This window comes from Anarhichas minor, unplaced genomic scaffold (assembly GCF_050575085.1).
Source record: "Anarhichas minor isolate MPS153535 unplaced genomic scaffold, ASM5057508v1 ptg000017l, whole genome shotgun sequence".
NCBI lineage: Eukaryota > Metazoa > Chordata > Actinopteri > Perciformes > Anarhichadidae > Anarhichas > Anarhichas minor.
Window position 1 is genome coordinate 7,914,096 of NW_027466463.1, and position 25,940 is coordinate 7,940,035.

The window sequence follows — 25,940 nt, forward strand, 5'->3', positions numbered from 1 at the left end:
TTTCCTTCTCCTCCATTATGCTTTTTATGAACTTTTTCTTTGTTCCTTCCCAAATATCTCCCACCTCTGTTGCTTTATTCTCATCATCGCCATCTTAAATGCACTAGACTCATTCCTTTTCTTCTCCATTCTTTACCTGGTCCTCAACACATTCTCCCATCCAACTCCTCGAATACCGACGCTTGGTCAGCGGCACCAAGCTTCAAACTATGATGCTCTAGGTAAGCTCTATGCTTGGGCGTGTCAGTTTCCGCTTGTTACATGCACAGTGTCTTTTCAAAATAAACGTCCGTACGTAGGTTGTGCTTAGTTTTTAGGTTTACGTAGTAACTCATACAAACGCTAAAGGGTGTCTCTGTGCGCCGGTATCGTTTTTGACGAGTTGGGAGTGAGGATGGGTTGCTTTAATCCTCTCTAACCCTCATCCTCATTGCTCTAACCCCCTCCTAAACCACTAAATTCAACTTTCTTCATCCCTATTCCTTTACTAGTAGTGCCTGTAAATGGTCATGTGGACCTGAAGACCAGTCTGACTCCACCTCTGATTACCCACACGGCTGCCACCCCCATGCCCGTACCCAAGTTGCCCGTTGGGGGGGACCCCATCCTGGACTACGAGTCCCGTCGAGGCAGCAACGTCTCCATGGACCCAGCCTGCTATGACAAATCACCGGTTTGTATCTTCATTGTTATTCTCACATACAATGAAAGCATTCTTTGGATTTCAAGTGTAATCATCCTTTTCCAGGATGAACATTAACATATCCATCAATACACATGTAAGGTGCCAGGAATTACCCCCAGCCCCCACCGCTATACCTGGCTTTCCTCCGAGTGTCTCTCTTCCATTGTATGTGTCCTGCTGAAGTCATAATGATTGATGATGATTAATGTGACGTGCCGTCTACTAACTGCTGCCACTGCCACTCTTTATTTGACAAGCTGATGATCGGGATAAAGACCTGAGAAAAATAAGCCCAGATCTCTACGTCTGCTCCTGTCTGCCTGTCAGCATGAATCTCTATTCAATTCAGCTCGCGTCAAGCCGAGTCAACCCAATTCAGCTTGGTTTATTTGCCTGAAAGAGCAACATCACCAGAGTTCTAAGACATGATGGACACATTTACACACTGCCCCTCTTGTAATTATTTTTCTCTGTCCTGCTAATTATCACTCTGTCCCTCTCTTGCCCTCCTGGTCATCTTTCCCGCTCCAGACCAGCGCCCAGAGCTCCTCCCCCAACGCCCCGTGGAGCTCTGGCAGCGGCTGGACCAGCCGCCGGTCCAGCTGGAACAGCCTGGGTCGCGCCCCGTCACTCAAACGCCAGAAGCGGCAGTCTGGGGAGCGACGGTCTCTCCTCTCCGGTGAGGGCGGCTCCAGCTCGGACGAAGGTGGGGGAGAAGGAGGCAGTGGGTTGATGGAGGAAGACGACGCCTCGCTGGTCAGGACGGACTCCATGTCCCAGTCTCAGAGAGGGCCCCGACACCGGAGGATGGAGTCGGTGGAGACCCGGAGCTCCATGGATTTGCCCCCTGATGCTCTGCTGCAGGTAGATGCTGCTTCTACCTCTGATTAATCTCTAGAGTTCTGTGTAAGACATTTGACCTGGAGCACTTCTCATTGGCATTCTTCTATGATGATGTGTTATTCAGACCAACACCACACGGTATAAGATAATGAGACTACAGCATCCTTGCGACATGCGTAACTGCATTCTGTCCCTGTGTAGGTGCCCTACCTGTACCGCTCAGCCAGCATGCACAGCTCCAGACCCCCGTCACTGGGCCACTTACTACCTCCAGAGCACAGTGGCTGCAATGGGAAGGGCTCTCCCTCAGCCCTGGGCCCCACTCACGTCTCTCTGGAGGACAACACGGAAGAGGAAAATGCAGAGGAGGAGGCCAACCTGGTCAGTCCGCGCATGTGTGCATGTTTGCTTGTTCTTGTACGGTACAGGTTGTGGTTAGAGACGTAGAGGAACGCCACTGGGAAGCTACAGAAAAAGAAAAACAATAATGGACCCGCCCTTTGAATATATTAAAAGATTATCTGCAAATATATCAAGTTTACTGTACATTGATGTTGTTTGACAAACCTTGTTTCATTCATACGTATGAAACAATCAGGTTTGTAAGAACAAGCAAATTCAAAAGCTTCTATCCGTGGAGAGAAATAGTTGCTCCCAAAACGCAAACAGGAAACTGTGAGCACATGAATAATGAATGTGCTGTGCACTTCCTGCCTCCCTCCAGAGTCCTTTTGCCAGAGTGTTCCACTGGCTGGAGAAGAAACAGCCAGAGTGGTGTCGACAGAGGGACACCTGGTCACTGTACATCTTCCCTCCAGAGTCGAGGTAGTATTCACACCTTTCGCTCATCTCCATAACTCTGCCTCTCTGCTCTTTTCACAGTTTCTTTTTCTTCTATATGGGCAATTTTTACATGTTCACAGAAGTTGTGGGTACACAGCACTCCAAACCGAAAACACTTGTGAACTGTATCCTCCTGTAGCAGTTGAGATAAATTTGGTTGTGTTTTTTTTTTTTAAATGAAATTAAGTGTAAAACAATAAACGAGTCCACAGCACTTTTTAAATGATTGACTTTTGTTACCGTACAGTACAGGAAAAGACTGATCCAACGTCTTGACAAGAAGAGGATTTTTCACGTTGCATTTGACTGACATCCCATAATGCTGACTGTAATGACAGAGTGGTTTTTGTTTTTGCTGCAATGTGTGCACAGCATTTTTTTTCTTCCCTTCCCCTACCAGCTGCTTTCCCCTCCCACAATCTTACTTCAGAAGTCTCTTTTTCTGCACATTTCTGCCATGTCAGGGGTGAGTAAGGAGCAGAGGGAGGAAGGGAGCTTCTCCCACTGAGTGCTGCATGTTATCTCTGGCACGTGCTGAATCCATCGCTTCCCACCCTCCTTAGCCCCCCTCTTCCTTCTCTCCTCCTCCCCTTCTGGGGCTTTGATCCGTGTGTCTCTGCTGTCTGTTTGGAGGATGTGGCTGTGAAGGCAACACGATGCAACACGCTGGCCCCAGCCTGCCGCCACAGCGCCACAACATGCTAATTAAACATCAAACAACAAGTCCCCCCCGCCCAAACGCACACACAAACTAAATATAATGAATTTGAACTTAATGTAATCCACCACCAGTATCATATAATGTCCATTCCAAATTATTCAGACTTAAGTATTAAAGATAAATTTAATTGAATAATTGAACTGATTAAATAAGAGAACGGTGTATGTACCCTCAGTGTTTGTTTGGACTTTGCCAAAATTGTAATTACCAAAAAGAATACATGTAAGCTTTATTTATTTCTCTACAGTATATGTGGCTCTACATACTGTAGTTTGTTTTGACTATTACTGACAATGTAGTTACTGTAAATTGATTATTGCAAGACAGTATTTAGCCTCATTTCCACTGCATTGTACCGGCATGACTCGACTCCACTCGACTCAACTCACTTGGGAGTTGTGGGTATAGTACCTGGTACCATGCAGTGGGAATAAGGCATTTGTCGAGGTGGGAACCAAAAATTGTCTGAAATACCACTTCTTTACTGTTTGCTGTTGCTGATCTTATGTCAAGATAATGCTAGCTTGACATAAGAATGCGGGAAGCTACCAATGACTCAGCAGATGTTAGAATCGCATGACTGAAAAGTAACATCGAGTGAGAATCAGTGCCAAAGTCCGCAAACCAGGCTAACTGGCCACTACTTTTCGAGTGGAAGCTAGTTAGCCTAGCTTACGAGGTTGTAAACTTTCTAAGCAGACACTTTAGGATGGGTCTTTCCAAATGTTGAATGTTCTAAAGTGGCAGATGGATTAAAATGCTAACTATCGATAGCTCAGGATATGTGCACTCAGTATGCGCAGGTAAACAGGGTATACCCACCCCTTCTGGCGATTTACAGTATACCCACCTATCAGCCAAATAGCCGTTGGAATATATAGGAGTTCATACCAACTTCTTCATCTGGAAACTACCTGCTTTGTGCATTTGTTAAAAAAAAGGTTGTAAAAACGATCAAAATCACTGTTCAAAGGATATACACTGTATGAGGTGCTCTAGTCTGTAGCATACTATGGACGTTGACAACGTGTCTATGTCTTATAGTTTAAGACAATTTCAGTTCAAATTAAAAAGTAAAATCAGTTGGAGGCAGCCAACATCAATATCAGTATGAAAAGGTTTTCCTTTGATTTGCAATAAAGAAACAGCCTCCAGTTTGCATTTGAGCTGTTTCAGAAGTTCTGGATGGTTCTCTTCTCTGTCGGCCGTATTACAAGATTTGGAAAAGGTTAATAGGAAAAGCTCCCTGCAGGCTGCTACTGTCAGAGTATTATTAAATCCGAGGGGTCTTGGCTCAGACCGGGCTTCTCGCTGGCTTTCAATCGCAGCGGGCTGCAAGGTTTGGCTGTTGCAGAGAGTGACACAGAGGACACAGGCTCTGCGTGGCACCCATTCTGGCCTTGAACCACCGCGGACGCCCGCCTGTGCTCACAATTACATCAAGAGACAGCAGCTGGGTGGGAGGCCGGAGTCCAGCGGCTTTCACATGGACCCGAGTTCACCTCAACCTGCCTTTGAGCTCTCTGTTGTTTCTGCTGCTACTGATGATTACCGCGGGGGGCGTTTTCAGTGAGCGGAGGAGTGGGCCGGCTATGAAGGTGCACTGTGATGCAGTCACTGGGATTAGATGTGTTCGCTGCAAGACTGGGGCTGTGAAGGAACAGTGGAATATCAACATGGGGACCGGGGATGTTCAGGACTCACTGAGGGTTGTGCACGCGGTCCCGCATACAGTATATAATCAGATTATGTGGAACTACATTATACCCTGGGGGGGGGGGGGGGAGGGGCATCTGAGCAGCACAGTATAAGATACAGATAAGAAGAGAACAAATACACAGCAGGGAGGATGTATTTGGAGTTACAGTAAATTATTGCAAAAGTAATGATCTGTGGCGTTTTCTAAATGTCGAAACTTTTCTGTGCTGCTACTTCCCATTCCCATTCGGGAGTTCCCGAATGATAGAACACGACAGTGGTTCAGCCGATAGCTGAAGAACACATTAAATGCTCTCGCCATCTGTCAGTTCTTTGGAGGAAAGCAATCACCCAGCACACAGGAAGTGATGCGGTTTATGTCTCTGGTTTGTTTGGAATGCGCAGAAGAAGAACTGGGTAATTAGCATGAGTGGCTCTTATCTTTTCTTGCCATTCCACACAAAGGGGTCAGGCCAGTCTGCCGGGGCGCCGACAGAAACCCGAACTTCTACAAAAGAACTTGTCACACTACCCCATACACTGCTAAAGTGACTGGGAAGTGCAGTGCAAAAACACCACAGAGATGCGAAAATAAGTTTTTAAAAATGTAGAGGATGAATATTAAGCATGTTAAAATCAGCAAACATATTGAAAGTAAAGTGTCAAGATGTACAGAATTGTATGAGAGTAGTATTTGGACACGCTTAGTGACATTTCAAAAGTATAAAACGAACAGAAATCAATATTTAAAGTTACTACATGGAACAATTAACAGGTTATGAAACAGTCTCAATGCAATACTGATGCATCTATATGAGCCACATAAGTAAATAAGACTGCAGCATGACGATTGACCATTTCTGTGTAGTTATTCCTAATGCTGGTCATCGGTGCCACTGTGTTGGATAGGAGAGGTTTTCTAAAGACCCCCCAAATTCAACACAATATGAAAGTTCCTCGTAGTAACCTAAAGTCAATGTCAACTGTCCTTTAGAAGCAGTTGAGGCATTGATGCCAGAAAACTAAAAAAGGTCAGTAAATACCATCAAAGCAAAAGCAAACACAGAATATGTTCATATAAACACCCATGCATCAAGATGTAAGTGATTTTATTTCCTTTTTTAAATCCTAAATATAACAGAAATGGGTATTTCTGCTCTTTGCTCGAGCGTGTAGTGACAGTTTTTTATTTTCCCTTTTTTTCTGGTGGTCTTTGGTGTGTGTGTTTTTAAGTCTTGGGGGCCTTTTTGAGCTTCAAAGTTCCCAGCCGGCCTTCAAACCGTGGAGGAGGAGCTGGCATCAGAGGCATGTGTTTTTCAGTGTGTGTGTGTGTGTGTGTCTCCCCCCCCCCCTCTCTCTCTCCTGCTTATGAATTCTTTAGCACCAAGGCTCTGACATGACAGATATCAAAGATGAATTAGCTCACCCAGTCTGTATACTGTATGCATTATGATCACCACAGCCAGACGTGCGCAGACTCGGCAAGTGTTGACACAATGGTGTCTGCATGGCCAAATAAAGCCCAAAAAATCCAGATCTGAGCCCCACAATATCGTCCCCCCGCTGTACGCCGATGTGAGCCATCAAAGCGGATTTGATGCACAGTTTAATCCCTTCCACAGCCATGTGTAACGAGCGCTCCCCTCTTTCTTTCTTCCCGTTGTCGTGAGCTGAAAGCCAGGGAACCTTGTCATGTCTGGTAATGAAAGTCAGTCATAATGAATAACCGCATGTTCATTACAAAGTTTCTGTATGTGAGACAAGCTCTCTTAAATGGAATGAGAGTCTTTCATTGATTGTTAAGTGTGAACAGTGTTTCAGTCAATGTACATGTACAGAATGTAATATTATTCCAGGTTTTATAGAACTTACCTGGGCCGAGCTGCAGTCTGGACAGGCATTTCGTTGTTTGCTTGATTATTTCCATGTCATGCTACTTTAAAATCATACACCACAGCAATTCACAGGGAAGATGTATATAGGCGACTTTGCAGATTAAGATTTTACAGCCATCGTAGGGGAGTAGGAAGACATTCCCCAGGACGCACACAACGACCTGATCAACTCTATGTGAAGGAGATGTGTCGCACTGCATGAAGCAAATGGTGGTCACACCGGATACTGACTGGTTTCCCAAGGTTCCATAATTCTCAGTGTCAGAGAACTCGTGAAAAACGGGAGCAAAAAAACCCCCAAACATAACAAAACAAACATTGCAGCCCGTTTCGAGCCTTCCGACTGCAGCGCTCTCGCTCTATACAGGACCAATTATAGACATTTTCGTCCCCATTAGCCACAGCAACATTGGAAAAAAAGAGACATTTTCTATGCAGGACTTTTACTTGTAATAGAGTATTTTATTTCATTTTTTGATGCAGTATTACTACTTTTACTCAAAGTTTTAAGACAAATACAAATCCGTTTTGAATTATATGTGCCTGATATGGTTTTCCAAATAAATGACCGTTAAATATTTTATTATTGTTATTATTATTTTTTATATTTTTTCTTTTTATCCAAAAACACACTTGTTGGTGCACTCGCTTGTTTTAGTTACATACCTATATGCAAAGTCAATTTCCACTGAAGATTTACATTTCTGTGTTTTTCTTTTGTCAGGCTTCGGATCGTGTGCAATAGGATCATCAACCACAAGATGTTTGACCACATTGTGTTGCTCATCATCTTCCTCAACTGCATCACTATCGCCATGGAGAGGCCTCGCATCACCATTGTTGTGAGTCTCAAAACTTGTTCAACCCTCATCACACCGACTTTAACACGCAAGGACCGCCGACTGGGGACGGCAAGAATGTACACCCCCCTGATAGTGTGTGATATTTTCAATTAGGACCCATGACCAACATGAACTCAATAAATAGTTCCATCTACTAAAACTGCAGAGGAGGAATTAGGTGCTTTTAGGACCCCAGGACATGTTGTATAATTTAAAAAGCACAAATTATAACAGAAAGAGAAAACAATTATGCGACGTCATTTGGAACAAATTGTGATATATGAGCAAACACGCAACTACACACTATATGACTATTCGCCCTGTAAAGTTTGAGTCTTCGAAGAAATACAACTCTAGTGTGTTGCCTTCACGGTCTTCAATGACAAACACAGAAATAACAGGAGAAAAAGGAAAGACGCGCTGAAAGAAAGGCAAGCGGGCGAAGAAGCATACCCTCATATATATATAATTCAAAAAAGTCCAAACTGAAAAGGGAGAAAGTAGCTGTCAGCAACTCCAACCTTGATGGCAGTTGAAACCATAGATTCAAACACACGCACACACACACTCGCCCAAAACAGAATTACTACTGTTGTTTGCTCTCCGCGGAGAAAAGGAGTGGAACACTGTGTAAGCAGGGAGCCACTCCTGTGTGACTGTGAGCCAGTAGCTGTGGGTAATGTGTGCTATACCCCCCTGTATCTGCTGCAATGCATCATCAACACTATCACCCCCTCAGCTAATGCACCATGCCTTCAAACAGAGGAGGGCTGGCTGAATGCCTCGCAGCAACGCACACACACACACACACACACACATCTAACTCTGACTGTGTCCTTTCCCACTTCCAGCTAGCAGCAGAACACAGCCCAGCCGCTCCGTGCATAAACACAATAATTATCACTGTTTGATTTTTCTTTTTCTTTTTTTTTGTCCCTCACTGAGCGATGTGTTCCATGGATGGGCCTAATTGCGGGTAGTCGGGTCTCGCTGGAACGCTCCGTTCTCCTTGTTTTGCGACTGAAACACGGAGGAGACAGTGCCGTCGTAATTGATTCAATTATCCGAGGGCTGTTGTACGTGGCTAATGTCCAGGGAAGGAGATGTTTAACAAATGGAGGCCGATCCCACGGGGCAGCCCGTCTAATCTGCCTAATCGGGCCAGAAAGATCACACACGCGTCATATATAGATGGGATGATTTTTTTTGTTTAGCCTCTCGCCTTTGAATACACTCGTATGTAAATACAATAGACGCAAATGCAACACAACGCAGCAGGCACGCTAACATTCAGATCAGGGGGGGGGGGCGTAATTTTCACATGCATATTACATTTTGTCAACTTCCTGTCCGGTCAGCACCCTGCGGTCACAACTGAAATGAGATTGAAATGCATGACGCAGCAAGCAGCCCGAAACAATTGAGGGCGAGATGCTTCAGAATATCATTTGCCCGGGCGAGCATTGCATGATGCCATTTGTTTGTCTGTGTGGGTTGTTTTGCATTAATGAAGCCGATTGCCAACCGATTTCCACTCTCTGGTTCCGTTTAGTCAGCGTATGACAACCGGACATGTATAATGTATCCGTCTCGCTGCTTCTCTTTTGAAGTACCTCCTTTATATATCACTCATGGTGCCAGCCTGAAAATAAGCAGCATATATTCGTCAATTTGGTTATAGAGATAACGTGTTTGAGTCACAGCATTTGAGTGTGGAATGCAGTCTGAATAATTAGTTTATCGCCCTGGAAGTTATGTCACACACTTTGTGTTTGGCTTGCAGTCCACTGCTGTTTTGGTTTGGTGCCGGAGGTTGCCTGGATACTGTCTTCCTGTTGCTCAGTGGAAATGATTGAGGATGATTATACCACCTATTATGATATATTATTCATAATTGAGCTAGGGGACAATACATCACCGTCTAGAATTCTAAATTGAACTTTATCAGCATCGGCAGTGTAAAACACAATCGATCTTAAGTTTTCTGCGTCCGCTCCAGACAACATTAAGATGGAGGGATAGCGCTACACGCTGGACCGTGATGAAAGCTCTCCAAGAGGTGTGGGTTGATTTCTGCTGCTCAGGAATACAGGAAACGTTTGTAGTTGCATAATTGAATATTAAACAAGATTGTTATGTAACAAAGCACTGCTGTACAGTGATCTACTGCATTATTGCTATCATTGTACAGCACAATGAGCTCCTTAAAAGTTTGAGAGATACTGTACTTTCCAGTGTACGATGCCTTGTGCGTGCATTGTAGATTAGGCCTGTGACTGCTGGAAGTGTAAAGTATTGGGTATTGTTTCCACTGGCTTGCAACTATAAGCAAAGTCTGCTGTTGAGCATTACTTCAAACCAGGCCGAGCTAGAATGAGCTGCACAGGCTGATGGCCTGCGGTTCCTAGTCGTGGTCAAACATTCTGGATGGCAGGCGTTGAACCAGGAATAACAACACCATTAGAGCTGAGGAACGAGAGGCAGGCAAGAGGGAGGTGTTACTGTCGGTTATCCTTCAATCTTCAGCCTGTTTTTTAATTTATCATTTCGTTAATTTAAGTTGGCCATAAAGCATCTGTATGGAAAAAGTACATTCAACTTAAGTATATTCTAGGTTTGAATTTGGTTGGCTAGTTAGCTAAAATGGCTAACTATGGCAATTCACATGCAGTTTTTCAGCTTACTACTTGAGCCTGCTTGAGAGCAAATTATTGTTTAGTTTCTTTCAAGTTGTCCAACATTTAAGTAAACAGATAAATTAAAGTTGATACCATGCTTCCTTTTTGTAGGCAAAAATGGAAACAGCTAGCAACATACTGTACTACGGCTAGCAAGCTAATATGTTAGTTTGCTTTTCCTGAGCTAAAGTTAAAAACGTATTAGACAATTCTGAATTTGTGTACAAAAAAGAAGAAAAAATAATTATTCATTTCAATTTGAACCATAGCTAAATGGAAAAAAATAAGTCGCGTTAACATTGATACTGTGGTTCATTTTTGCAAGGTGGCTTGTTAAAATGGCTAAATTCTCAGTTTGAAACGGCTTATTACAATTTTTCAGCCACTTTTTCAATTCAGTTGGCCATATATAAGCACACATATGCAAAGGGTAACTTCAACTTAGTATTGTCTTGTTTTGAAAGCTTGCTAGGTAACATGGCTACAGCTATTCGCGTGCAATAATTTGGCTAGCAAGGTATATTTGTGTAACCTGGCTGCCACAGCTAAAGTTGGTCGGCTTCAATTGGTTGCATAATTAGGCTACACACACCTAAATCCCAGCCTTCTGCCAGAATGTGATTGGACTGACAACAAATTGAGGCGAACTGTTGACTTGGTGAGCCCATGTCTCGTTAACGGCATGCCGCATGAATTTTCACCTCTGCCTCTCTCTACCCCTCCCCCTACCCTTTACCTTCTCCAGCCCATGCCCTGTTAGTTCCTAATGAATGAAAGTATGACAACTCGTTCACAGAGGACAGGAATGGCTGCTGCCTGGAATTTATAAACCCTCTCAACGCCAGCATTCCCAGTGATGTCATCCCTGACATTCCCAGAGGCTTCACAAAAAGAAAACACAGCGGGACTGCCATCTCTGTGTTTATGTGTGTGTGTGTGTGTGTGTGTGTGTGTGTGTGTGAGATTTCTGTGTTCCTCGGAGCACGGGTAATGGTCGTCGGAGGCCGTGGGAAAGGCAGCCACCTACGCCCGCTCACACGCACACATCCGCACGCATGCAGTTCATAGACAGTCAGTGGCAGGACGGGGTTGCGTCTCCTCAGACAGAGAGGGGAAGGAGGGTAAACAAGCAGTCGGAGAAGGGATCTTATTCTTTCTTGCTTGCTTGTTTTTTCTCCGTCCTTGTTTAGCTCAATAATTAGGATCCCATCCTTCCTCTGCGTGCACACACACACACACACACACCACGCTGCCTCAGGCAAAAGGGAAGCAGTGCAGTGATGTGCGTACAGATGGAGATCTAATAGCTTAATCCTGATGGTATTTAGTTGCGTCCATGCTCACAACACAAACTGATGGTACTTGCTTTCTCAATTGATTGTTTGTCTCTGATGAAAATACAAAAGACACGCTTGTTTCATCAGAAAACATGTTTCTAAACGCATTCCGCCAAGTGTTCCCAATGCAATTCATTTGATTCGGGGAATTTGTGTAACAAGTTTATTTGCACTACGCAATTTAGAATTAATGTGCACATTGTATAAAAAGTGTGTTTTAATTTTTTTTTTTTCAAGGGTAAAAGGAAACTTTTAAGAATTCCGGCCCAGTGATTAGATGGCTTGTTTAAATCTCCCTGCAGCGCTAATATATAGTCAACTTTATAATTGCCTGCCAGCCATCATTAGCGAGTGCAACAGGGATGTTTGTACAAAGATGTTTTCAGATAGTGTGTGAAGAAAACAGCTATCCTCATACATTATTCAGATCAATTTAGAAGCAGACAAAGAACAAACTCGGTAGAAAAACATGCTCGGAAACAAAAATGTGCATTTTGAAAACACTAGAACTCTTTGCAAGTACCTCGACTCACCCTGGTCTCCCTTCCTTCTTCACTGCAGGAGCGGATCTTCCTAAAGTTGTCCAACTACATCTTCACGGCGATCTTTGTGGCTGAGATGGCTGTAAAGGTGAGACACTTTGGATTTCCACTGACACATTAGTTTGTAAAAATCATCTGGGCTTACTTTCCAAATCCCAGTCTAAATTATCTGGAAGATGTTGGTAACTTCTGTGTATGCTCTGGCCTGTGACTACTATAGTTAGCATTCTAAAGATACATGTTTGCTTCGCACTCTTCCATGAAGTCATGACTGACTTCTGTTCCTACTGTTGACATCAGCTCAAATAAGAGCTGGCAGCTCAGGATTCTCTGGGACCACGGCTCATCCTTTGTCTCCAGCTTCGGAAGAAACAAGATAAAACATCTGCGTTCACTCGCAGTGTACACATTTCGGTGGAGAAATCCAGCGGCAGACACTAAGCTGCAGAGAAAATACAGAGTCTGCCTGATACCCGCATGCACTGTAAGCCCCACGAAAATACAAACGATAACAGAGTTAAGAGGGAGGAGGTGGAGACGCACACACTCAGGGCTGTTTCATAACGCTAAGCGGAGGATTGTCTCGCCAGTATTCAAATGGAGCAGCTCTGAATGGAGGTCCGTGCAGGCGTAGGCAGGAGCGAAGCGGAGGCAGATGGGGGACTAGAGTTCGCGGGTGTCACTCATTCAAAGCCTCTGTCTCTATTTTTGGTGCTCACGAACGTAGGGCCTGCTCACACAACCACACACACACACACACACTCCTTCAGCTTCGACTCAGGCAGGGGGCTCGGGCAGCGGCCAGGCCACCGCGGACAGACGCAGATCCGGCGCGGACAGACGCAGATCCGGGCTTTGCTGTAGTGGGAAGCTCCCGCGTGGAGGTGGAGAGCTCCGAGCCCAGGCAGCAGCCGGCCTGCTGATTGAGACTATGGCCCACTGGTGAAAGCCCGTTCATTTGCAGTATTACGGACTATTTTGTGGCCGCATAACCTGGGAAAAGGGCACTATTTGCACCTATTTGCATCTCTGAGAAGTGAGATCCAAAAACACGCCTGTACTGTAATTATTGCTTACGGGCGTCTCCAAAGAGAATAACACTTGATGCCTTTCCACCCGTGGGTGCTGCTCGCATGCGCTCTTATCACGTGCGCGCCTGGTTTTTATGTGCGTGATATTTCAGACTGGTTTTGAGTTCTTCATTATCAAATGCGCAACAATTACACCGAAGCAGTCTTAAGCTCCCTTCAGCAATGCTCATTTAATATGTAGGCCTTTATTAAAAAAGGAAAATCACACAACTAAAGGCAAAATGAGAATCCAAGTTCTAAATGTAGAGCTAATATATTTATATAATACAAATGTATATCTTGCCTAGTGTGAACTTATAACCTCAAATTCATGAATTGCAATGAAATGCACCGTGTTGCAATGGTGAATTCAGCAAAGCTAAGAGTCCGTCGGTAGAAGCTGTCTGGACCGTCACAGAGATCCGTCTTTTATTCATGAGGTGTGATCAGCCTCTTTGATGATTCCCACTCATATACAGTAAATCATGTTATGCATTGATAAGCATCAACTAATGTAAATCATCTTCTATCCATCTCCCTCTTTCTCTCTCGCTCTCTCATCTCTTCAGTTCCATTAGATGTTAAAGAAATGCATGAAGCAGAAATAGCTGTCGTGGCCTGATTTAATACGTTTCAGCTCGAAGAAAAAAAGTCATCCAGTCTCTATTATTTTCTGGAATGCAAATTGCTTCATGGGCAGAATAAATAACGAGTGGAACCTATAGAACAGGGGTCGCCAATAGGCGGACCGCGGTCCGGATCCGGACCCAGACGCTGTTGTATCCGGACCCAGGACCTAAAACCGATAGATAATTGAGAATTATTAATTATTTGACGGAGCGCCTCTATTTTAACCGGCGCAGCTTTTTCAGCCTTTACGGTACTTGTTCAGCGGTGCAAATCACATCACGTGATGCAGTTCGGCCAATCAAATATGGGTATTCTGACAAGTTTCCTGAATCGAGTGAGATACACACGCAGGAGAGAGAGGAGAGAGGACGAAGAGTAGGAGAATAATTACGTGAGTCAGAGAAGTTATTTCCCATGACGAGAGAAAAGTGGTCAGTTCTTCATTTGATTTGACAGTTGTTGACTACACAGAGACGTTACTACTACTAGGCTACTTCAATATATATATATATATATATATATATATATATATATATATATATATATATATATATATATAAGGTATATATATGGCACTAAATAGCGCAAGTTAGATATTATTGTAATGTTCCGGACCTTTGCCCGAGGAGATTTTCTCAATCTGGACCTTTTGGAATTTTAATTGAATAAGTCAATAAGCCGTGCTCGAAGGACATCGAGCATTGACTCCAAAGATGGCTCGATAACATGCAAATCTGCAAAACGCGCATACAAAAATAGATATTGAATTACTGATTGGTGTATCTTTTTATGCAGTTCATTTGGAGGTGATATTTTATTTCAAATACATCCCGACCTTTTTGCTGTACTGCAGCAGTTTACCCTTCGTGTTATCACGCTGTGACTCTGCTTATTCATTTATCACGTTTCCATGCCTCTACGTCCGATGTTGTGTCCAGATCGTGGCTTTGGGCTGGTGTTTCGGGAACAAGTCCTACCTGAGGAGCAGCTGGAACATTCTGGATGGGATGCTGGTGATGATCTCCGTTATCGACATCCTGGTGTCTCTCATCTCCAATTCTGGTACCAAGATCCTGGGCATGCTCAAATTGCTGCGGCTGCTAAGGACCCTGAGGCCGCTACGGTAAGTGGCATCCAGGGACGCCTCACAATACTTGTTCAAATCGATAGCTGGATGTACTAAAAGGTACCTTTTAAAAGGTATTAAAAGGCCAATACCAACCGACCACACATTTTTCAATCCCTCCATTTTCCAGACTCATGGGATGATAAAAGTGCCTGATGTGGAAGTTTCGTTTTAAGATGGAAGTGGAGCAGAACTGAGCTTTCTCTCAGCTCTGACATGTACAACCTTTTGGAGCTTTTGGGAGATGTGTGTGTGTGTGTGTGTGTGTGTGTGTGTGTGTGTGTGTAGGCATTTAGTAAAGCGTACATTTATTTGTGTGTTATTGTCAGCGTGTACACAACTGCACAGTTACATTTATTTGAGCGGAAATCACCAATTTGGGGACTGGGTTAGTACTCGCATCTCCAAATATGTGAATGTGTGTGTGTGTGTGTGTGTGTGTGTGTGTGTGTGTGTGTGTGAGTGTGAATGTGTGTGTGTGTCTGGGCCCAGAGGGAAAACGAGAATGTGTGTCTGTGTACATATCATGTGTGCGCTCCGACTCGGCTCACACAGCCGCATGCTCGGTGTCTCATCTGGTGAAGGGGAGCTCTCCGGGCTTTGCCCCCCCCCCCCTCTCTTTGAATATTCACCGCAGTCCTCCGGAAGAGCACACAACTTAAATATTCATTTTCTCCCTGCCAAATTTACCCACCAAACACGGCTGATCTTTCCTGTTTCTTTGCTTCTATAACTTTCACCTTTGACATGAAAGTGAAATCTTCTGCCGAGTCTTCTTTCTTTGCTCTCCCTGCCTTCAAGCGTATTCCTTCATCTTCACACTGTGACGTTTAATGTCACACATCAGACCTCATGTCCCCGTAATGTAAACAGTGAATATGATTATCAGAAATAGGGCTGTACCAAATACAGCCGTACACCGTCATCATTTTCTTTTCCGCCTACATACTTCGGAGTGCGGTTTGGTTTAACACTGTTGTGCCTGATTAGTGCAGTTAAAGGAAATGTTAATGCTCTCAAACAAGTGGCTTTCTAATTAGATCTGGTGCAACTAGCTGACTGAGCCCTTGAGAAGAGCACCTGATTCTAACTGCTGCTGAATCCTCTCATTTAATCCCCAGAGGTCAGCGATGCTGAAGCTGCATTAATGTCGATTAAGGGAGGATTTAAGGTCAGATAGAAAATATGAAGCAATTACAAGCGGGAATTGGACACATTTAAAGTTGTGGGGGGGGTTTAAAAGCAAAGAGCAACCATTTCTCTCGGGACTGATGTCTTCAGTTTGACGAAAATGCAAAATGGCAGAAAGAAATGGGATTAGGAAGACTGTATGAAGACAGCCAGAGAGTGAGCGAGGGTGAAACAGGAGAGGATGGGAAGAGAAAGAGGAGTAAGCTGAGCTTGGTTGCTGGTCTCTGTCCTCCGCTGAGGCTGCAGATGAGTTCCGCGGAAAGCAATGCTGTTAAAATCATCTTTTAAGGTAGTTATTAACTTTCAATCCAAAAGGAGGAGCGCGGCATTAAAAGCTGTATATTAAACTATTAATGTGCTGCTGTGGGTGTACTATATGTCTTGGTAACTGTGTACTGCAGGTGCTTAAAACGCTGTTAGAGATAATTCAGTCTGGTCAACACAGTGTAGAGTTATTACTCGGTTTCTCTTTAAGCAGCGATTAAACGTTCCTTTGGGGAGCTACTGTACGAGTGCTTCAGCCAAACTCAAAGCACAAGCCTAATCTGTTTATTAAAACGGTTGGATCGGTTTGGATACGCTGGTGACTTGGCAAAAAAAAAAAGTCCAATTTGAAAATTTGTGGAAAGTAAGGCTATGCAATGGGTTTAGAATCGTAAACTCACTCACGTACTTCCCTGGTGTTTTGGGGACAAGTGCCTGTCGTAGAAAACACCATCTTACTGCAATCTGAAGATCTAAACACACTGAGGTCACAGAGGCGTCATACTGTGCATGGCCACATCTGTTGGAGACGTGCAACTCCAGTTTAGTCAAGTCATCGTTTCCCTGAAAGAGTTTGGGCGTTACTGGGACATCCTGTCTCTTAAAGTGTCAATAGACAACTTTTCCCGCCACGGCGCTTCCGAGTGGTCTTTATCGCGAAGACAACCGGATGGCTTTCTATTTTCCACGCAGCCGACTACATAGCGACAGATTTAGCGGCTTATTCAGACAATCGGGAAAAGAAGTAATATTATATTGTAATTCTTTCGCTGCTCAGAGTAATCGCAGCCCACGGCTCTCTTCTGCCACCATGCGGAGGGGTCCCTCCCTCTCCTCTTGCACCTATAGCGCAGTCCATCGCTCCCTTGATGCAACCGACGCAACCGCTGAGCTTCGTGCATAATGAGCGTCTGACGTCATCTGGCAGATTGCAGCGATTTACGGAGCGAGTGCTCGCTACTTTCACTGAAAAAGATTTGGCAAAACTGCACGGGACACATCGCATTTTGTGTTCCACACTCACTTTGGTTGTTGGTCATTTCCGCTGCTGCGGAGGGTAAATTGTTGGAAGTGGGGTTATATGAGGTTCTTATTCATAGGCAGTGTATTATCTGCACTTGCTGGTCTACCACTGCCACGATTGATTCGATTGTTTGAATTTAATGACTCAGAACTAACCCTTTATAACACAAAGCACACCTTTCTTTTAGGTGTCTAAAAGGCGTTTTTCAGCTGCCCCCCCCTCCACAGCAGTATATTGCCTCCCTCCTGTCTGTTCCGCCAGATTAGGGACGTACGGGCCGCCACCTACTGTAGGTAATACACTGACTATAAATAAGTACCTCATACAACCCCACTTCAAAACATCTGAACTATCCTTTTAAAGTTAAAAACCCTTTTTTTCCTCCAATATTCTCCAAATTGTGCCCGTCAAACATACCACAATGGAGACGCAGCTTCGTCTGCCTGCTTCCCTGTTAGTTTCGTTTTCAGCACTCCAGTTCCATTGTGGCAGACTCGCCCTCGCTTGAATTAAATATAAGCTTGTCTGTGTTTTCCCCTCTGGCAGTGCAGTGCACACCGGGTTCACACCTGCAGCGTCGCCATCATATTCTTGAGTCGCTCGCTACGTGTGTGTGTGTGTGTGTGTGTGTGTGTGTGTGTGTGTGTGTGTGTGTGTGATCGCAGCAAGCAGGTGACTTTGTATCCATTTGTGTGCAGGTGTCTGTTGCTGTTCGTTTCTCGTTAAGAGATATAAATGACAGCGTAGCAGTGCACTAGGGCATGTTGTGTGTGTTTCTGTGTGTGTGTGTGGTTGCGTGCATCCGTGGATGTGACAGAATGATGCATCAGCTTTGTTTTACAGGACACACACACACACACACACACACACACACACACACACACACGCCTGCAGTCATTTATCAAGCCCACAGCCGGGGCTGAGGGCCGGCCCCAGGGAAGGCTCAGAGGTTTGTACCCTGTGGCACCAAGTGGCACCTTCATGTCACCCAACACCACCCACACCTCGTCGACAGCTCGGCCTCAGCCTAGGATCCGTTAATTGGACCTGCCACACTCGCAGGCTTCGTTGCAGGCGGAGTGATCTAAACGGCTTTGTGGCGTTTGCGAGGTCAGGGCTGGTTTGTTCATTGATAATTCCGCTCCCACCGTGGCCGACCCCTGCCGCCTCAGCCTTTGAGCTCATCCGTCACTCTGTGTGGTCATCTCAAGGTTTACGTGCTCACTCACCGGCGTACAAGCCGCTTGACCCTCAACGCTTATGCAACACGTGACGGCGCCGACGGTGGCCAATCGCTGAAGAAGAAGAAGGACGGGTGCAGGCTGAAAAACAGGAGAGACACAGCAAGGTAGAGCTAGAAACAAAGTTTAGACAAAAGAAAAGAAGAAAAACTGCCTCATTTTTTATTCCCTCTATATCCCCGCTACCTACGAGCCCTCCCCTCCTCCCTCTATTCAACCTATTTCTATCTCCCTGCGTCTCCTAATTGCACCCCGTGTTTGCACTGTGGGAACACGCTTGCCACTTGTTGTTCTCTTTCTTCAGCGCGAGGGACACGCCGGTGGAGGAGACAGACGGGAGGATGCACCTGCGCAGGTGTTGTGCATCGCGGCAGAACTCCCTCCCGCTCCTTTTGTATAGCACACAAAGCAAGGACACGCTGGGAGCCGCTATGGAAATGATGCAGAGAGGTAGATCAGAAGGAGCGAGGCGCCGGCTTTTCTCCCCCTGGCTCCCCTCCGTCCAGCTCCTGCTCATCCTCCATCCTTGTTTTTCGTGGCATAAGCAAATAGTGTTTATGGGGAGGAACCCGTCGCAGTGTGTGTGTCCTTCACGCGAGGCATCATCAGAGTGTATTGACTCCGAATGAGAGGCCCGACTCTCCGTCGTTCCCCCTTCCTTAATAAGCCTTTTCACTTCAGCGTGTTTGTCAGAGCGGAGCTCAAAAGCAGAACATGATGTAAAGAGGTAGAGAGAGGTGGAGAGGTTGGCTTAGGGGGCTTTCATATGCAAAGCAGCAATGCATGGAGACTTTTCTTTTTTTTTTGCAGGTAATGTGGGATCTGAGGGACGATGTAAACGATGAGTTTATGTCCTTGATGGAATCTGCAAATTCACCGACTTCCCCAACTTGCACTTTTTCTTTTTCATTCTTTCTTTCTCTCAGTTTCTATATATGTTCTCTTCGGTAGTTTTTCTTTTTCCTCTCACTTTTCTTTCCCTCAACTTTTTTAATTGCTTAGCGAGACATGCACACTAATTAAAGGTTGACAAGTTGAAGAGATCAGGAGCAAGAAAGGATTCAAATGAACTCATGAAAACCCCTTCAAAACATCAAAATGAGCTATTCATTTGACCAAGAAACAAAAACAAAAAAGGACTCCACAAGCATCTGCAACCGATTCGTGCAGTGTTTTGCTTTCTAGTTCACTGCGCAGAGAAATGTCACAACTCCTTAAACAGAGTCTTCTCCAGACAATAACACTTAGACCGGACATCAATCCTTGCCTCTGCTGAGGAAGCCAATGCATATTATGTTCTCATAGCAGCATCTCTTCCCAAAAAGGGAGACGCATGCAGCTGCAGCTCTTGAACGCTAGTACCCTCTATAGCTCAGCAGTGGTACTGCATCCCAGCATGGTCTCCAATACAATGTCAAAGTGCAAAGCGATGAGGCGTAGCCGTCGTCTCGCTATTCTCTGATCAGGGCTATTGATCGGTGGTTGGTCCTGGCCCTTTTATTATGTCATGTTTTCTCTTTATGTGCTATTGACTTTTCCTTCACTCAGCTGAGTGTTCAGGGTAAAACATACAAGTGAGACAGAGACTGATGGACGGATAGAGGCAGAGACGAATATCACCTTAGCAGCCTCTTTCTCTTTGCCTGTGTCGCATTGTTTTTCTCCTTTAGGCCTTCTCATGTATAATCTTATGTGTGTGTGTGTGTGTGCTCATGAATGTATATCTGTTGTTTTCTGCGTGACAGCCTGTGCAGATGGGCGTGTGTGCACTGGCAGGTTTTACATTGTGTGTGTGTGTGTGTGTGATTTTGTTTTACCCTGTCGGAGAAGCTCAGCTGCAGTGCGGTGCAGCGCCATGCTGGCACTAATTAAACATCAGTCCGTTGGTTTAATTGGATGTGTCTGTTTCCTTGACTGCAGCAATGAAAGGAGGCAGAAAGAGAAGTTAAAGAGACAAAAATACTTGTTTTTGTTGTTGTTGTTTGTTTTTAAAGAAGAGCAGGAGTGAATGAAAGATAAGTTAACTTGTCTGTAAGCAATAGGTGTGTGCTAATGTAGAGAAGGGTTTCTGATTGTTCTAAACAAGGGAAGTCAAGAAACAAAGAAAGTGTGTGCGCAGACAGGGCGAGGGTGTGTGTGTGTGTGGGGGGGGGGGGGGGGTGGTTCGGGTTGGAACGCTGCAAGGCATACCTGCTCCGTTTGGTACATTTGGCTGCACTGTAAGTGACCGAAGAGTGCGCTGCACAAGCACTAATATCCAATTACATGCTGTGTTTCAGTGTGATCAGCAGGGCCCCGGGGCTGAAGCTGGTGGTGGAGACTCTGATGTCGTCACTGAAGCCCATCGGCAACATCGTGGTCATCTGCTGCGCCTTCTTCATTATCTTTGGCATCCTGGGAGTACAGGTGAGAGGGCAGGGTGAAGGTGATGATACAGACAGAGACAATGAGGAAAACGAACGGGCAGTTAAACTGCACTCTAGAAGGCAGTGACACGGAAACATTATCCTTCTCCTACCACGCTTTCTCCTCTTGGTAGTACTTACATCACGGAATCTTAGCACAAAAACATTTTTGTTTTTCCATGCACTCTGCACATTTTCATTCACACACTGGCACATTTATGGATGCTTATCTGGCCGTAATGAGAGTTCATGCCTAACAGCCCAAGGACCAATCTTTACCAACGAGCTATGTTCTGTCAACATGTTTATATCCATAAACCAGATTAATGGCTGTGACGACACCATGAAGTAGGGATTGGAAGTTGTCACTCACTAAAGAGTTCCCATAGAATTCACTGCACCTCTGGTGTTGAAAAAGTGCTAAATGTTGGCAGGACAAGTGCGGTTATTCAGTGACCTATCATTTATTTCTGATATATTTTATACCAAGCAGCAATTGCTGGGTTGCTTAGCTTAACTCTGTCTGAAGGTAACAAAATCCTTAAACGAGGTTTAACTGGAAAACAGGAAGTTCAACAGTCTGGGAAAGCGTTTCTGCTGTTCTCTCCACCCTGAATCCCGAGCAGTGATACCTCTCACTCACACTTCAGCTGCAGATTTCTAGCTGGTCACTGCAGCTAACAGGATGGTGGTCTACCACTGGAAATGAACAGACTTTTTTATCAATAAAAGGTTGTCCAACTGGAGCTCTCTTGTGCATAGTTTTTGTTTAAACTAAATAATAACATGACTTGTTGCATAGAGGTACTAAAAAGAAACTTTCCACAAATGGCATCATTTGTTTTTATGAACCACTTTTCTGTTGCGGTTCACTGTAAAATAAAGGGAGAGTCTGTGTTTTTCCTCCCCAGCTCTTCAAAGGGAAGTTCTTCGTTTGTGTAGGGGATGACATCATGAACATCACCAACAAGTCAGACTGCTTGCTGAACAAAAACAAATGGGAAAGACACAAGTACAACTTTGACAACCTGGGACAGGTGAGGCCTCGGATGTGCCAATGTTCCCGGTCAAATAGGTTTTGTCGAGCTGCTTCAGTATTAGCTTTTTGCAAGCATTTCAGTGTAGTATGTATCTCTATCACACTGCGTCTTCCCTTTCTCTCTCTCAGGCCTTGATGTCTCTGTTTGTTCTGGCGTCCAAAGATGGCTGGGTGGACATTATGTATAACGGACTAGACGCTGTTGGAGTTGACCAACAGGTAAACTTATTCAAAGTCGAACACAAAAACACACCTGCAAAGTGGCTCCATAGCCCATATAATTGATCTATATGTGAAGAAAATCATTTGGGGCCATCCACTCAAAATGATTTAATGTTAAAGTTATTTATAAGTTAGAAGGCAAAACAGGCTTCCACTGTAAATGCCTCCAAAATCCTCTTGTGTCCCTTGTATGTTTCAGCCTGTAATGAACCACAACCCGTGGATGCTGCTCTACTTCATCTCCTTCCTGCTGATCGTGGCCTTCTTTGTGCTCAACATGTTCGTGGGCGTCGTGGTGGAGAACTTCCACAAGTGCCGGCGCCACCAGGAGGCCGCCGAGGCCAAGCGCAGGGAGGAAAAGAGACTGAAACGCATGGAGAAAAAGAGACGGAGTAAGGAGAAGGAGCTGGCTGGTCGGTAGTCTTTCCACATCTTTCTGAGTCCTGCTTGATTTGAGCCTGAGCCTTTTTTTTTTTTTTTTTTTTTTTGCTTTTTTAATTTGGTTTGGCCGAATTCGGAAACGCAATTAGTGAGCTAGTACCAACTACAGTTGCTATTCTGCGGTAGAACCTTCCCTTTTCCCTCGACCATCCTCTTTTCCTTTCCTCGTCGGTCCTTCGGCTACTTTTTGTCCGATGGTCACCTATTATGGCTCTGCTGACTCTGCTACAGACTGTGGAGGCTCTTCTTCAACTCCACCATCAAATTGATCAAGATTTTAAGAAAAGCTTCCATAATCGGCCGGTTGGCAGAGCTAGGACAGCTGACCGCTGGCGTTAGCCTCCCCCCACCCCCCCTTTCCCTCCTCCCTTACCTTGCCTGGTCTTCCGTAGAACGTCGTGCTTGGGATGGCCCCTTGGAGCATGCCCAGTGAGTGCTGACAGACGGGGCTTGCATGGTAGTGGGTATACAGAGCTAGAGGGAGGGGGAGTTGTTGAACATTTAATCGCTACAAACGAAAACGAGACGACCCCCCTCCCTTCCCCTCTTCTGCATGTGGTTTAGTACAGCCGAGGGGGCAGGGATAGACTCAAATCTGGAAGACAATGAAGAGTTTGCCCTGTAGTTTTCCTGTCGCTAAGATCTGAGATCCATTTGGGTGAGATTTGTAGGAGTCAGCGCTAATTCCCTGCCCGTTCCCCCTCCCCTTTGGCTGTATAGGAGTTGGTGACAAACTGCTTGGTTTGGTTTTTATACTTTCCACTGCCTCCTATATGCAGAAACACAAGTGCCAACAAATGCTAGCATTCGACTTTTTGTGGATTTAGTGCCTGTACTTGCAGCATTTTACCCGCTTAATCCAAAGGCACTTTATTCAATTTCTACAAGGAGCAGTGGACATTATTGTTTTCTTAAAGGTCCGTCGATATGACATGAATATTGTATTTGACAATAGGAATGTTTCCATCCAACTCTTGAGAAATACAGATGGAAATTGATCTTCCCTTTTCAGGAGGCGTCTGCCAAGGGTATCCAACCAATCGAGAAACTCTCCCAGACCCTTGCTCCCTTAGTCTAACACATGTACACTTTATACCTCGAGGCCCCATGTTCTCTTGAAAGCACACAAATTCTTTCATATTTTGAAGTCGTTCCCCTGTTTTTGCTTCTTCCTTTTCTGATTTTTTGGTTGAAAAGGTTTTTGTTTTTTACTGGCTTGGTATTTTTGCCAGGAAACCTTTTCCGGTACGGTATAGGGAGAAAAACAAGACTAGGTGTTGGTTTATTAAAATAGCAAGACTGGTTGCTTATAGAGAGAGACAGCTTACTGGTGCAAGTCAGTAGAATACGGTTTGTAAGGCGGTTATAAACATCTGCTTTGGTTCAAGAACTTTGGTTTGAGAGTAAACGGATTCCTGGTTGTTCCAAAACAAAAAAGTGTTAATCCAAAGAACTGGACTCAGAATCACTGGAAAGACAAAACGTAGGAACATAAACCAGCTTAATCTGCCATCACTTCCTTCTGGCCTTACTCCATCCCTCTTTCCCTCTTTCTCTCTCTTTGACTCTCTCCTGTTTCAAACTCTCAGTCAACCTTCCTTCCTTGCTTTCTTCTGCTTCTGTCTGACTAACACGGTCTCATTCCTCTAGATTTATTGGTTCCGGGGGTGAGTTGGGCACTCTCTGAAGGCACATTGAAAGGTACAGAGTTTTCAGCATGTTCTGTGTGTCCCTTCAAAACCCTCACCACCACCGACCACGACCACCCACCATGGTGGCTAGGGTTCTAAGTTCAATGATCACCGGAGGTAGGGCCCCATCCCGCGTTCCCGCCCCCCTGCCTCTCTCCCATCAGCTCTCAGTCCGCTGGACGTGCTGTTACCTGTTTTCTCTGTCGTGGCTTTGTCTTTCACAGCACTTCCACACCCGCCGCGATCCATCCACAGTCCATGGCACTGCACCGCTGCTGCACCACCACCACCACCACAAGAGAAGGAGACTCTTGTCTTGTTAGGTTGGCAGGGAAACTGAGATGGGGACGTGGTGAGACAGGGAAAGGGTACTGAGGTGCAACAAATGTCGGACTTGGGTAAAGGATTCCAGAGCGTATTTTTCCTTATAAGCCAAGGGCACTGCGGTCCAATAATTCTTTCAGTACACATTGAAGAATAATTCCAGTTTACTACATCCTGGGCCCATTTTTAAATAATATCCATCTTTTCTGTTAGTTGTGATACTATGGTGCTCAGCAAGCTAATTGCTGAAATCTGGGAAGTGAAGGGCAAGAGACACAGGTTGTAACAAGACCCGAGCTTTGATCCATCCAGTAGATGTTGAGCTATGTCCTTGAGTAAGAGAATCATTTTGGCCTGCTGATGGCTCTAGATGAAAATGCAGGGTATCACCAAAGTCATTGGAGTTCCTCTTGGGACCATGAATGTCTGTACAAAATGGATCTGCAATCCATTCAGTAGAGATATTTCACTCTGAACCGAAGTGGTGGACCAACCAACTGACGCTGCCATCCTTAGAGCCTTGCCAGCACGGCTACAATCAAGACTGAGGGTCAATAGTCGTGCCAGCAGCTCTGTGAGACTCTACTTAGGCAACCTTAGAACCCATCAGTTATCGGCCTGATGATGATTTAGCCTCTGGGGTCAACGGACAATGTATTCATAATCATAAGCTCATTTTAAGCTAATGATAAGATGAATTGTCTTCATATAGATGCTAGCCGTTGGGTTCCAAGATTGCATTTTGGCCAACATGTTTTGCTCTCCACACGGACTGTTAATCTGCATTAAACCAGCGCCCGATCAAACGTAATTTGTCACCACTACTCTGACTACAAACAGATTACAAACGGAAAACAGAACGCTTCCGATACCAAAATCTACCTGTACCAAAAGCCTACAGATTCTGCATTCATATGCAGATATGTGTATCGTGATTACCACTTTTGCAGCTAACCATATTAGTTAAGCATGTTAGTATACCAACACGCGAAATGAATCCAAGACAAATGTATCCAATGGAGACAATGGCCAAAGCTCTTGTAGTAAGGCCCAAGGATTGATAGCTTTGGAATCATCCTTAACACTTTAGTGAATTCGGTTTCTCTTTTTGAGCCTCGTATTTCAAGTCACTGCTGTTACAGTAGACCAGAGGCCGAGAGATTAGAGAGCTTGATCAGGTTGTAGTGG

General features: G+C 44.9%; 1 protein-coding gene across 1 annotated transcript in view; it reads left to right on the forward strand.

Moving 5' to 3' along the window:
• Positions 1-25,940, forward strand: part of cacna1g (calcium channel, voltage-dependent, T type, alpha 1G subunit) — a 208,022-nt gene that overhangs the window by 146,150 nt on the left and 35,932 nt on the right. Inside the window, exons 16-27 of the mRNA XM_076093207.1 lie at positions 492-673; positions 1,217-1,549; positions 1,730-1,909; positions 2,253-2,353; positions 7,410-7,527; positions 12,104-12,172; positions 14,723-14,907; positions 20,910-21,036; positions 21,947-22,072; positions 22,204-22,293; positions 22,496-22,688; positions 24,388-24,438. Coding sequence (XP_075949322.1) covers positions 492-673; positions 1,217-1,549; positions 1,730-1,909; positions 2,253-2,353; positions 7,410-7,527; positions 12,104-12,172; positions 14,723-14,907; positions 20,910-21,036; positions 21,947-22,072; positions 22,204-22,293; positions 22,496-22,688; positions 24,388-24,438 — 1,755 coding nt within the window. The remainder of the gene's footprint in view (positions 1-491; positions 674-1,216; positions 1,550-1,729; positions 1,910-2,252; positions 2,354-7,409; positions 7,528-12,103; positions 12,173-14,722; positions 14,908-20,909; positions 21,037-21,946; positions 22,073-22,203; positions 22,294-22,495; positions 22,689-24,387; positions 24,439-25,940) is intronic.